The sequence below is a fragment of the Leptonychotes weddellii genome, chromosome 4 (assembly GCF_054177405.1).
Source record: "Leptonychotes weddellii isolate Sample4059 chromosome 4, ASM5417740v2, whole genome shotgun sequence".
In the NCBI taxonomy this organism is placed as follows: domain Eukaryota; kingdom Metazoa; phylum Chordata; class Mammalia; order Carnivora; family Phocidae; genus Leptonychotes; species Leptonychotes weddellii.
The window spans coordinates 36,725,592-36,740,558 of record NC_138372.1 but is presented as its reverse complement, the minus strand read 5'-3'; the positions used below and the strand labels follow the sequence as shown (position 1 = coordinate 36,740,558).

The following is a 14,967-nucleotide window of genomic DNA, read 5'->3' as shown; positions in this document are numbered from 1 at the left end:
ATTTGTAGTTGGTTACTCTTACTTGTTACCACTTAATGCCCACCATTTAGAGTAAGTATAAATGGTCTCATAGAAAATTCTTACACATTGCATTTATAAAAGTGTCAGGTGGGAAAGAATTTTAAAGATATTAAAGAAATTTGAAGATTTATTACAACCCTTTATTTTACAGAAGAGGAAATTCAGGCTAAGAGAAGATTATGTCATAGTCCAGAAAGAATCTAGACTTTAGAATCTCCGAGAACTAAATTAAATCCTAATTTAATTAAGTAGTCACCATAGGTAAATTATTTTATTGTCTCTGAGCCTCAATTTCTCATTTGTTAAATGAAGACAATAATATATGTAAAAGGTTGTTATGAAGATGATATGTTAACATAAAACCTAGTTCCTGGTTTCTAAAAGATACTCAGTAAATGTTCGGTTGCTTCTCTTTCCTTCCCCTTTACTTTGTTCAGGGTTATTTATAATTAGTAGCACAGCTGAAACTGAAAACAAGGTTGTTCTGACTCGAAGGGCATGTCTTTACCTTGAATAAAAATAAAGCAAAACAAAATTCTTATTACAGAAGTAATAGAAACTTAGAAAAGATAAAAAGAAAATAAAAATGAGTCATAATTCCATGATACAGAGGGAACAAATTTTATCTTGTGTATTTTTTTCTGTGCATACACATAATACACATACACATATGTAATATATATAATATACACATATATATGTGTATATATGTATGTAACTTAATAACAAGCAGAAATGTACATAATTTTGTAACCTGGTTTTTCTTTAATATGTAACAACTTTTAATGTTAGTAAATATTCTTCTATATCAAGGTCAGCAAACTTTTTCTGTAAAGGACTAAATAATAAATATTTTAGGCTTTGCAGGCCATATAGCCTCTGTTGCATCTGCTCAACTCTGCCATCGTAGTAATTCAGAAGCAGCCACAGACGTTATTATATAAACAAGTGGAAGTGGTAGTGTTCCAACACAACTTCATTTACAAACACAGCAGACTGAATTTGGCCTCGGGGCTATACTTTGCTGACCCTGGTTCTACATCATCATTTTAATGGATGCATGATATTTTGTTTATTTATTTATTTATCCTATTATTGGATATTAAGAATTGTGCCAATTTTGTATATGTCTGATGATATACAAGGTGCAATGAATGTCCTTATAGTTAAATATTGGGTTTTACACATATGATTATATCCTTAAGATTAACTTATATACTACTTCTGACATTATATTAAATTGTCTGCTAAAATTCAGACTTAAAAATCAAAACATTTCTTACATACAGGTATTTCTGGATTTATATAATCAATCTTTGAAGTAATACATAAAATTGCACTTTATAAAATGGTTAAGTTAAAGTAAAACTCCTAAAAATGTTCTTATCATTGTGCAATTATTTCTAGGATTGACTTTTGACTTAATTGTGGAAGGAATTATAAATTGATTGATTTACTTTATTTTAAAAGGGGAAATTTTAAGAGCATTTTTTGAGTGACTGATATATTCATTGCAGGCATTAAAAAACATATCTATTAGACCATTAAATAGTTTGAAAAACTTTGCGCTCTTAGTGTTTCCATAAAGAATAGAGAGGAGATATTGCCCTCTAGGATAAGGTCTCGACTGACTGATATGAGGTTAACCTCTTGCTATTTTTCCTTTGGGTCTTGTTTCTCTAGCCTAAGAGAGTGACAAAAAACAAACAAAACTGTTTAGCTTTTCATTTGCTTCAAACATGGTTCTCTGATGTTTAGGAACATTTCTTCAATTCAGCTGATGTATAGAGGTGTTTTCCACATTTACTTATTTATTTATTATTTATTTATCATGACCGATATATCACTTATTGTGGATTTGCAATTTTACTGTGTTGTCCAAATATATATTATAGCCAGAAAGCAATCACACTTAAGCTTAAGGCAGAAAAACAGAAGAATAACACAGATTTTCAATGATGAAGATTATTATTTCTCAATTATTTCAGTGCTATAAAGTCTGTAGTAAAGAGGTAGTGGGGTGTCTCATTAATTTCTTAAACTAACAATGATCACTTTATCATTCAAATAAAATTATAGCATGTCTAAAATTTCTGTAACAAATCATTATTAATCATATTTTTTCTCAGAAAGGATTGTCTACGTTAGGCACAAATTCAAAGAACTTTAGAATGAATATTCTAGAAAGGCATGGTTATCTGGGAAAGCCCATGATTCACACATCCTCAAACAGTGCTTCTTAAACTTTGGCTTAGTAAGAATTACTTAGAGGGCTTGTTAAAATACAGAATGCTAGTCCCCAGAGTTTCCAACACACTAGGTCTGGGATGGGTCCCCCAAATTTTCATTTCTAGTTTTCAGGTGATGTTAGTACTTTTCTCCAGGTACCACACTTTGAGAACCACTGTTGTAGAAAAATAATTGTTCTATTTATTGTTGTTGTTTATGGTTTCAACTTCTGCAACTTCATAGTTTCTCGAGACCTTTTTTTCCCCAGAAAGCTCTTAAAATTTAGCATCTTTACTCTTTGTGAAATATACTCAGCCTTGCTCATCTATAAACATTTTCTTAGCACTGTAGGAATTCTCTTTTAAAATCCAGGCTTAACCTTTAGCTAAAGATAGGAATTTATTTTAATTTATGATCATTAGTTCAGTCACTTTAAATATGATCTATCTATTTTATATCATTTTCACCCACACCAACCTTTTAGGATAGGCAATTATGAATATAACCATGTTTCTAATGAAAGTGTTGAATCTTATCCATGGTAGTTTTTTAGGATGGATAAAATCCATTTCCAAGTATATGCATTCAAATGTGTTTCCATATTTGATTAGCTTTATTGTCATCATTCGCAGTAATGCCAATTGTCAAACTTCTTTACTGACAAGTAAGAGGTAGAATAAGTTTTTTAAGTATGGTATACAAAGCAAAACTTAGTTACAGTTGTTGGAATGAAGAATTCAGTTAGAGCCAAAAGATGTTTTAAAGAGCAGAATACAGTCAGTTCAAAGCCTGATTGAAAGCAACTTCAATTTTATAGTTTTCTTCAAACAACATCTTCATTGTTTTCTGGAAAGATGGTATTTGAGAAAAAGAAATGTCTCGAGTTACTGTTTTTATGAGGAGAGAATTGCTGAGTCTTTTAAATGGTTAATGAGAAGAAGTAATAGTTAAACACTTGGAGCATTGATTTCTGATTTGAATTCTCCAACACAGGCCAGCCCTGAGGGAAGGGGAAAAAAAGCTTGCTAATTAACATTTGATTACTGATGCCACCTTCTCATTCCCCTTGCACCATCCGGTTTCAAGTGTTTTTGTTCAGGAAGGATTTTTAGGAGGGTTTTAACTTGCATCTTAGTAAAACAAATCCATCTGCAACTGCAGTGAGTATATAATGTGTTAAAAAAGAAGAAAAAGAAAAGTTCTTAGATATAAAGTATGTGTTCAAAACCCAGTCTGGATCAGGAATGATTGGTTTCTTAACTATAAGCCTTTCACAGCACCAAAGATTGCTAGGAAACTGGAAGGAAGCCTAGTCTGTATGCCTTATTTTGATTTAAACACCCACACACAAATACTTATTTGTTCAGTGCAGTTACTATTTAGCAAACTCCTAACCAGAGCATTATTTGGTAGTGTGAAGTACTTGGAGTTCAAAGTTTGATATAATTAAAATTTGGGTAAGTTCAGGTTCTAATAGGACCAAAGGCCTTTTTCTTCTGATTGATAAGAGAATGAGATAGATGTCCGTTTCAGGGTGCTTTTTGGTAAGGGTTGTAATTTGCCATAGTATTCTTAATACAGAGAAATTAGGAACTAGAATACTCATAAATTTATAGCTGTTCTAATCCCATGGAAATTATTTTGTTTCTTTTTTTTGCTATATTAAAATGTTTGATATGTGAAGAATCCTGAGCCAGATTTCAAAATTTTAAAGATGTTGACATAAATTAATGGAACTTTACAACGGTAGCACTTAGCTAGTAGTATTCTGGCAAAACCATAGCCTCACGGATAACATTTGGTTGATGGAATAGTTATTTGGGAAACCAACATGACTGGCTTTACTTTTAAATGAGATTTCATAAGAGGAAACAGTTATTTAGCCTTTTAAAAAGTGTAGACTTTTTAGTGTAATAAAAAACAAAAGCTAAGACTTTTCTCATCTAAGAAAAAAATTCATCTAAATGCTTATTATAAATATGTTATTCTTACATGAAATTAATTGCAGTTTTCCTTTTGGATGATTGTATTAACTCTTTACTATTTTTCTTCCATGTTCATTTTAAACTTTCCCACATTACTTCCTTCTCTTACATATAGAATGCTCTTCTTTTCCTTTTCCTAGGATTAACTCCAATATTGTCATAAAATTTTAGAATTTTGAAAATCAGAAGTGATTTGTTTTATTCTCTTCTAATATTGAGTAAACTAAGTCTCAGAGAGATTTCACCAACTTGCCCACAATAATAGCTGGGCAAAATTAGGACTAGAAATCTAGTTCTCTCCTCTCTTTATGCCATAATGCCTCAAACCTTGTTGTGCCTTTTCTACTATCAGAATCTGCTTTCTCTTTAAATGACATTTAAAATTCCCTGAAATGTTTTTCAGTAGTTTGATCAACATTTAGCACACAAGGAATGATTTTATTAAGGCTGACAAGTTTTAACTAAGTTTTTTATATTTCAGTTTGAATAGCTACAAACAACTCATTCGAGGCTAATCTGAGCCTCAAAATTTAGCCTTTAGCAGAGTAACTTCATAAGAATTTTTTTCTAAGAAATTCTGATAAAATTTAACTAAAAAATAAAATAATTTGAAAATTTATGGAACTCAGAAGAAAACTTTGTGGGAGATGAAGATCTTAATATAGTTTTATATTGAGCAGGTCAAAATAAAAATAATCTTTTCCCCAGTGCTGTATTTATCACTGAAAATGCACATGAGGAAATATGAAGTTTGAAGTTAAGAGCATTGCTTAGCTTTATATATTAATTATAGTATAATAAATAGATGTTTATTATGAAAAGCAAATCAGTACTGTATTAATTCTGTACTATTTCAAGTTAATCTAATTTTTTCTTAGTCACAAACAACTATCTGAGGCAAGGGGAAGAAATGAAATATCCTTTTAGAAAATCTAGAAAACAAACTCTGAAAAGTCTGTTGTCAGTGTAGAATACTTGATCCATATACAGTATACTTTGCAACATAACTTTAATGTTCAGCTGGTAATCAAAGCGTTTATTAAATTTCTTCAGAACTAATTGAAACATTTGCATAGTTTAGCAGCCTGAAATCTCATAGATTTAGAGCTTAATGCATAACCAGAATTGAAAAGATTATGAAGGTTCAGCATGTTACTGAGCCAATGCTGATCAAAGAAAATGTGTAAGACAAAAAGGCCCTTAGGAAATGTTACCCTGTGAAGTGCCACTTGTCCTTAACTGGAATTTAACACAAATCTCTAAAGATGAAACTCCATCAGAAGTAGCACAATAATGGCAGCTGGGCATGCCAGCTACAACATCCCAGCCTGTGTGTGTGTTCTTTCTGCCTCTCTCAAGTGCTGTCAAATCTCTCAAATCAATCAGTCTCTCAGTTTCTCTCTCTTCCTCCCTGTCCCCTTTCCCTCTTCCCTTTAGTCCTACCTTTCTCCCCCCAGCCTCTCACTCTCCTTCCTCTGTTTCTCCATCCTTCTTCCCTTTCTAAGAGAACTCTGTTCTTCATATGATTCATGATGACCTTAAATTCATCTGCATCATTTTATACACAGCTGTATTTTGTTACTCAGGTTTCCTAGAATACTAATTTTTTAAAAGAATCATTTTTTACTTTAGTATACATTTGGGATTTTTTCCTTCTCTGCAAAATTGTGACGTAAATTTTTAATTAAGTAAAACCGTCAATGAAGATAATGGAATTTGAATATCTCCATTAGTAAAACCATCACTCATTTTGTGGTTTTGCTCTCGTTATCACTTATCTTTCTTTCATATAATGGTAAAATCTGCCTATGGTTACAACACTGATAAAATAGGAAATTATTTTTGAAAGACTGGTTTGTTTTCACTTAAATTGTTGTTTAGTGATTGCGGTTTAATACATGATTCTTTTCGCTTAATCTCAGAAACTCTATGAATTTAGTTTTTCATTGGAACAATCAAACATTAGCCTAATATGCCTTCCCTAATATGCTTTACGTTGTACTGTCTCAGCCAAGTTCTGTCCGCATTAACCAGTTTATTCTATGACAAGTTGCTTAACAGATGTCATTCTGGGAAGAACAATGAAGCCAAATACTTGTGCAATGGCTAACATTACTCTAACTTTGATCACTTTTGTTCAGCACATCAGTCTGGCGTTGTGCTTTATACCAACATAACACTATAGCCAGAACATGCTTTTCAGGCTTAGAATAGCAAAGGAATGTTATTCAATTCAGTGCAGTTACAGATGAGTTAATGGAAGAAGAAAAATACTGTTTATTTCATAATACCATATTGTTGTGTTTTGGAATTAAGGTGGAATTTAAAGAATCCCACTCCAGAGTTATTTGTTTATATACTCAACCCATAGTATTTGTGTATACTCTTCAATGCTGGGGTAGGCTTGCTACCTTTCCAACAGATGTAAATATTTGTCTTGTCTTTCTCTTCCCCCCCCCACCCAATAGCTGAGGAAACTTGGTGTATCTAGACAACATAATTCAAAAATAACTTTAAGAAAGGAATTTTTTGTGTTGAGGCCTAAAGTCTCCTGATAATGCCTTTTCTGTCCTTTCCCTTTCTTTTATTAATATAATGCTTTGGGTTTATGAAACACCCTGTTCCTTAAGAGCACTAATGTTTCAGCATGACAAAATAGTCTTGGCTAGTGGAAGTGGTCAGAAGTTTGCCCAGTTGCATTTGGTTAAATTGTTGTGTTGATAATAACTAATGAAAATTTCCAAACTTCATGCAGCTGGCCATAAACAAAATACTGCATGGTAGACTGACCATTGCTAAGAACCTCTGAAGAAAAGCTGTTTGTTTGAATTGAGTGGGGATCAAGCCATGCCCCCAAGCTCCTCAGTTCTCACTTAGTCTTTTTTCACAGGTGTACATTAGAGATAAAAATAGATTGAGTTCCGAGTTTTGTTTTGTTTTTCTTTTCCCCAGTGAGTATATATCTCTATTTCACTGGAAGGATAACTTAGATGTGTTTATGTATAATAAACAGTAATGTGATACAAGATGCTGTAATTGGATAATGTGATACTTTAGGCTTCTGCATTTTTTTTAAAACATGAATGAATACTGCTTGTTTTCCATATCGAAGTGGCATCATAGAACAGATTATGTGCAACATTTCAATACTAGCTTTACTTGTTACAGTCAGGTATTCCTGTAACTAACTTGAAGAGTTAGTTAAGATGGGTGATCTCTCCATTCTTAGGACTTGTTATTTTTTTAAATTTGTACATTCAGAATGAAATAGAATTTCTGTGTCCTATTTAGAAGTAAAGCTAAAGACAGAAACCACACCTCTTAATTACTGGGTAACATAGAGTTTAACCTTCCAACACTTTATTTGGAGAAATTACTTACCTCCTGTCCTTTTAAAATGAAAGGTACAATGTTGCATGTTGAGAAAAGTAGTTTTTCATCTTTAACAGTATTTAAAAGTATCATTACCCTATTTTCAGGAGAAGCCTAAATAATATGTTAACAGATGACTTTCATTTAATAAATATTCTGTTGAAATAGTTTTTAATTTGGGGTTATATCAAAGAAATAATCTGTGCTGCTTTATTAAGTTTTTATATCTTTGAAACTTCCACCAAACAATAAAGATACCTTCAGGTTTTTCCTCCTGCCCTGTCCAAAAAATAAAACACAACAACCAAAAACTACATAGAAACTTGAAGTATATCTTTTGTTTATTGCACATCATGAGTCATTTAAAGATTTAATACATTAATAACATTTATAATTATAGTCCATCATAGATGAACTGTGTACCTCAAGTTTCCTGACTGAAAAGAAACTTGAAGTCATCCAGGAATATAAAAACAATCGGCAGAGGGAGATGTTTATTGAACCTTTATTTCCCCTAGTCTTCATTGAGAATCTGCTTTTAAATTTGATTTAGAATTTTTTACAAAATTTTTCTGACTTCTGTTTTCCTAGTTTCAAATTTTTGTTTCAAATCCAGAAAAGGAAATACAATGAATATCACATAAGTGGCAATGATCATAAGTCATGTGGAAACCTTATTTTAATTGTGCTGTCTTTTTCTTTGTATAGGTAAAGAGAAATGTGTATGACCTTACTAGTATCCCTGTTCGCCATCAATTATGGGAGGGCTGGCCAACTTCTGCCACAGATGACTCGGTAAGTGACAGTTGAGTTATCAGTTTTTTATTCTCTTCTCTCTTTTGCCACTTTCAGTCTAATTGGTTGTGATAATAAGCAGAATCAAATGCTTTGAATGTTCCATTGAAAGAACCTTATAAATCAAATAATGTGAAAATAAGGAGTTGTGATAATTTGAGTTCACTTGCAGAACAGATATCATAAACCAAGTATATCAGCATTCTTTTGGTAAAGTTATAGTATCAATATCAGGAATTTGATGCTGCTTGATATAATTTTTTCCTTAATGAAAAGAATATATTTAGACGTTCCTAATGAAATATCCCAAGCACAATTTTTTTCCTAAATTACAGTTGTCTCAAAATCAACCTAATCATTATATTTAATTTCAAAACTACATTTCCCATAGTAGGTTGATACTTTTTTAAAATGTTAATTTTTACAGTAATATTAATGGCCCTTTATTCTTAAAATACCCATAATTTTCACTGCCATAAAAAGCTAGAGGAAAAGATTTAGTCTGTCATTTTTACCTGTTATTATATCTATTTACAATAATTATCCTATTGTAAATTTTGAAACCTTTCCTGTCTCTGCCCTGTTTGCAGTGATTATTCTTTTCTCAGAAAGTAAATTTTATCATCTAAGGGGGCCAGCTGAAATTACATTTTGGCCACTTTTACCCATAATCTTGTTCTAACCAGATACCCTTTTAAAAAAAAGAAAGAAAGAAAGAAAGAAAAAGAAGAAAAGGTAAAAAAATGAGAACGTTTCAAGAATTTTGAAGTTAAGTCCAATGTTTGTAATGAATAGGGCTAAAAAGAAATTGAGACTTTGTAAACATCTTTTAATAATAAATACCCAAATGATTATAGCTAGGAAGCAAATTACCTTTTTTATTTTCTGGTAAATACTGTGTTTCTATATGGATAATAATTATTTCTTCTCTCTCAACACCACCATCATACATTTTGTGGAAGATAGAAACATTTTTAAACAATTTATGTAGATGCTATCTGAGTCTAAATTATTTCACAATTTAAACACCATGCTTTTGGAAAATGCTTTGTAGGTTTTAGAACTTTAAAATAATCAGAAAATAGAGGAACTTTTTTTTTTTAAGTGGAAAAACTTGTTTACATATAGTCATTTATTTCTAAGCAACTGATCTTAATGTTGATATAGTAAATCATTAGAATTATTGACTGGTTATCCATGGCTAACGGGTAGGGGTGTGGTTGTTGTTTTTACTTTGGATTTTTTTTTTCCCTATTGGATAAAATTTGACGCGTTTGACAGAAAATGTGCTACATTTATTTTTACAAAAATAAGAGTAATGTTCATGAATGATAGCTTTCTGTTTACCTGGAGAGACATGGAGAAAACAGAAATGTTCTTAGCATTGTCTAATAATCTGTTACAAGAAATAATAACGTTAATAGAAGAAAATAATTAAGATCTGACCATGTCACTTAAATTCTCTGAGCTTCAGTTACCTCACTAATTTGCAGTATTGTTATGAGGAGGATTAGTGATAATATATGTATTGTACCCAGCTCACAGTAGACACTCAATAAATGAGTCACTATTATAATTAATATTAACATATAATATTAACTCAGAAAAGTATCACATGCAAGAATTGACTGGGTTATATAAATGAAATGGTGTTTGAGATTTGCTTCAAAATAACTTGTGGGGTTGGGAGTGTGAGTAGAGATACAGGTAAATCCAAGTGAGCCACATATTGATCATTGTTGAAGCTGGATGATGTGTATATTCAGTTTATTACACTGTTTTCTCAAATTTTGTATATATTTGAAATTTTCTATAATACAAAGTTTAAAGCAAAAATAATTTTAAGAACATAGGTGATATAGTCCAGAAATGTGGGACTTCACAGGGTTTGAAAAGCCAACTGCTCTGAGACCCCATACTTGAAGACACCAGACTGAAATAGGCTTTACAGATTCAAGTTCCAAGAGTGATAGGCAAATTTAGTGAAGAATTCAGTGATAAATTCTTCTGTAGGCTCATGCCCTATACATTTTAGGTGTTAAAAAATTAAACTGAGTCGACACAGTCTTTTATGAGGCCCATGTTTTAATGATTGTTATAACATTTAACTTTTTACCAAAGAGTTCTAATGCAATTTCATTCCCTGTAGGAGAATATGGAAAGCAGCTTAAACTCACCATATTCAAGACTGTAATACTACCTAGTGTTGTATCTAAGTCACAGCTAACACAAGAGGGAATCTCTATTAAGAGACTTGATTCTTTTTGCCTCATTATTCATATTTGCACCTTGTCCCAGAACCTGTGAAGTGATGCCTGCCCACACCTCCCCAGAGCAAATGTTGCCACATTGGCAGGATGTTGCCTTGAGCTGCATGATTTGATACAACAAAGATGTTTAGGGCCCGCTGCTTTTAACTGGTGCCATAGCAGATCCACTAGCTCCAGTACTTAGGTTTTGGCAAAAATGGCTTATAACTGTAGTCTTCTAAGGAGATCCCAGCCAAAGAAATGTCATGAAACCTTTCTTTCATTAGGATTATAAAAACTCATAAAGCTGGTGCTTGTAATCTATATTGTTGCAGGCGATGGTGTTTTTTTACTTGTTTAAATCACTAAGTGGAGGCATCTGCTACAAAACAAGATCGTCCTCACAGCTTAGGGCATGAATTGGGTACAGCTGAGAAATGTCAGCTGTGTAAACAGCCTGAAATGTGTTACCAACAAAAATATAATTAATTTCTTTCCAAGACAGTGTGCCATAACTTAATACTTAGAATGGTTTAACTTTCAGAGAAAGCACCTGAACATTTTCTTCCCAGTGCCAGAGTAGAGGATTGATTATAAAGGTCATTAAAAGTGAGGTTAGTTTGCACTTTTCCTGCTCAATTGCGGATATTTGTGTGGCTTTGAATATATAGTAACTTACCAGTGGCTTCTGTGAATTTATGGAAACATCTTAGATCAAGAAGTTAATGGATTTGAGACGATGCAAGTATTCTAAAATTAGATCGTGGTGAGAGTGCACAACTCTGTAAATTTACTAAAAATCACTGTATTGAGCACTTAAAAATGAGTAAATTTTATGGCATGTAAATTATACCTCAAAAGCTATTTTTTAAAATGTTGATGGAGAGAACTAGATTAAAATACTTTTTTCATTTAAATTTTTATGTTGCATGAGAAATTTTTTGCAATAACACAGGAGGTGTTTTCTTTAGCGTACTTCTCATTAACCTTTGACTTAGCAAACGGGACAAAGAAATAGACTTCTTATAATTAGATTCTTGTATAATCTTGAATCTCTTACCAACCTGATAGACTACACTCTTTTGACATTTTCAGTGCTACTCAGTGAAGTCAACAATCATTTAAAACATTGTTGTCCCGTCTCCCTTCAGAGTTAAAATATTTTCTTTGCTTGTAGTTGTACTCTAATGGGGTATGGGATACTGTATGAATTGTCAATAACTCTTTCAGTTCCTTTTGCGCTCTTTCACCAGGGAAATAGGTATCTAAAGCTGCACCAGTAGGGGAATGTTTTCATGCTGTGACAGTTCAGCTGTGAGAACAAGGAGTTGCAAGTAGGCGAAATCTCATTTTACACTTTAACAAGGAAGCTCTTGGTTTCCAGAGAGTAGAAATAATTTTAACACTCTGAATTATGTCTGGACACCTTATTTATTGTAATGCAGACAATTTGAATATATGTAGTTTTTAAAATTCCAAGTTTTAATAATGCTTATATAAAGGAAGAAAAAATCCTTCCATTTTTTTATTAAAAATTTTTTTATAGTTTAATGTATTTTAATAGCAAACTTACAGGAACAGCACAGAAGAGAGACAATAGTAAAAACATGTACTTGCATGTAGGACAACTCAGAAGAGTATAGTTAATGGATGGAATACACTGTATGATAAAAATGCTACAAACATCATTTAGTTGCCATCAATAAGAAATTTACTTGTTTTTAAAAAATCCAAATGCTGGCATTGTGCAGAAAAATTTAGCAGTTTTATTTATAATTGTTATAAAGTTGAACTGCTGAAACTTGTTCACTGAAATATTTTGACTTATATTAATGCTTTATGTCCCTGCATTTATATTAAAAATACACACACAAATGAAAATGGAAAAACTGCCAATACCTGATTTGTGTCCTCTGTTTTTCCACTTTCAACCATATACTTAGATATCTGTTGACCCCATGGAAAAAAACATATCTAACATTCAGAACTACCAATAACAGGAAGAAGAGAAAAAAAAATTTTTTTTAATGAAATGTTTTCCGTCATAGTGTGTTCTTAAGCACATTCTCCTCATGTGCGGTGTGCTAGCTGGATGTCTTTTGGCATAATTGTTATACATTTGGCATGGATAGCACACATGTTGGTTTCTTCAAAAAGGCCTATCAGATAGGCCTCACTTGCCTCTTGCAAAGCACCAGTATCTGCACTCTGGAAGCACAAATCTGTTTTGAAGTCCTGGGTAATTTCTTGCACCAGCTGCTGGAAAGGAAGTTTACGAATCAGAAGTTCAGTGGTCTTCTGATAACGTCTAATTTCACACAGTGCCACAATACCAGGCCTGTGACGATTAGATTTCTTCACCCTTCAAGTAGAGGGTGCACTCTTGCTACCGGCTTTTGTATCCAGTTGCTTCCTCAGTGCTTTATCACCAGTAGATTTGCAGTCCACTTTGTAGGGGCCATGGAAAAGACACCTCCTTACTTACTCCCCTTCTCCTTCAGCTAGAGCTGGGTGAGCTAGAGGTGGTGCAGCAGTGGCTGCAAACACAATTTAATCCTTCAGGTTTAATCCTTTTTTATTGTGTACCTTATTTTTTCTTTTGAATTTACTAATGGGCTTCTATGGTTCCATCATTGGCTAAAGGAATGTTAACTCAGAATTGAAGAAAATAGGAATTTTATTTTATTTTTTAAAGATTTATTTGAGAGAGAGAGAGAGCAAGCGAGCAGGGAGAGGGGCAGAGGGAGAGGGAGAGAGAATCTTTAAGCAGACTCCCCACTGAGCATGGAGCCCAATGCAGGGCTCAGTCCCAGGACCTTGAGAACATGACCTGAGCTGAAATCAAGGGCCGGACCCTCAACCAACGGAGCCACCCAGGTGCCTCTTGAGAAATTAGGAATTTTAGAATCAGTTCTTTAGGCATGTGTTAGGAATCAGAATGCTGCTTATTAAATATTTTCACGTTGAAAAGGAGATCATTTATAAGCAGAATCATTACACAATGGTTTTTCTATAAAATAAAAACAAAACAAAAACCACACACACACACACACACACCCTCCTTCCTTTTTGTAGTTTTAAATAAAAAGAATTTGTGAATGTTAGGTATGTTATCTACTTTGATCCTTCTTGTGGGAACAAAACATTTTCTTCTGTAACTTCTCCCTGATGCATTGGGTTTGGCACGTGTCAAATTATGGACATTCCCTTGCCACTGGATGCCTGCCCTCCACTTTACAGGAGCTGCTGTCTGAATAGACTCTCACAATTACCACATACTTACTACACTCTAGTTACCTACTAAGTAAACTCATAAGCTTCCACTATAGTCATTCCATCCATTGTTGCAAGGTTAACATTTCTGAAGTGCATAATGAATCACATTTAGCCTTGCTTACTTATCTTCAATGGCAACCCAATACTTGCTGATTTATGTACAGATTTTTATTGCTGGCACTCAAAACCCTTCATTCTTTGGTCTGAAATTTCTCTTCTAGGTTTATTTTCCCATATAGGCCCAGAATAAATGCTCAGTAAATATTTCTCAATGATTGAATATGATAACATATATATCTCAGCTTTAGCTAAATACTCATTTTGCTGTTCCTGAAATATGCATGATACTCTCTCCTACTCTGTGTCAGTTAATCATACTATTCCTTCTGCCTAGAATACCTAGAGCAATAATTTCCTTCCTCCAAGACTTTTCTTTTTTTTTCTTTTATTATGTTATGTTAATCACCATACATTACATCATTAGTTTTGATGTAGTGTTCCATGATTCATTGTTTGCATGTAACACCCAGTGCTCCATTCAATACGTGCTCTCTTTAATACCCATCACTAGGCTAACCCATCCCCCATCCCCCTCCCCTCTAGAACCCTCAGTTTGTTTCTCAGAGTCCATAGTTTCTCATGGTTTGTCTCCCCCTCCAGTTTCACCCCTTCATTTTTCCCTTCCTACTATCTTCTTTTTTTTAACATATAATGTATTATTTGTTTCAGAGGTACAAGTCTGTGATTCAACAGTCTTACACAATTCACAGCTCTCACCATATCACATACCCTCCCCAATGTCTATCACCCAGCCACCCCATCTCCCCCACCCCCCACCACTCCAGCAACCCTCAGTTTGTTTCCTGAGATTAAGAATGCCTCATATCAGTGAGATCATATGATACATGTCTTTCTCTGATTGACTGATTTCACTTAGCCTAATACCCTCTAGTTCCATCCATGTCATTGCAAATGGCAAAATTTCATTCCTTTTGATGGCTGCATAATATTCCATTGTATATATATCCCACATCTTCTTT

General features: G+C 33.1%; 1 protein-coding gene across 3 annotated transcripts in view; it reads left to right on the top strand.

Annotated features, from left to right (window-relative positions):
* The window catches only part of FAF1 (Fas associated factor 1), a 466,200-nt gene that overhangs the window by 266,719 nt on the left and 184,514 nt on the right, over nt 1–14,967 (top strand). For all 3 annotated transcript variants that reach the window (XM_081816911.1, XM_081816912.1, XM_081816913.1), the window contains exon 7: nt 8,316–8,402. In XM_081816911.1, the coding sequence (XP_081673037.1) occupies nt 8,316–8,402 (87 nt within the window). The remainder of the gene's footprint in view (nt 1–8,315; nt 8,403–14,967) is intronic.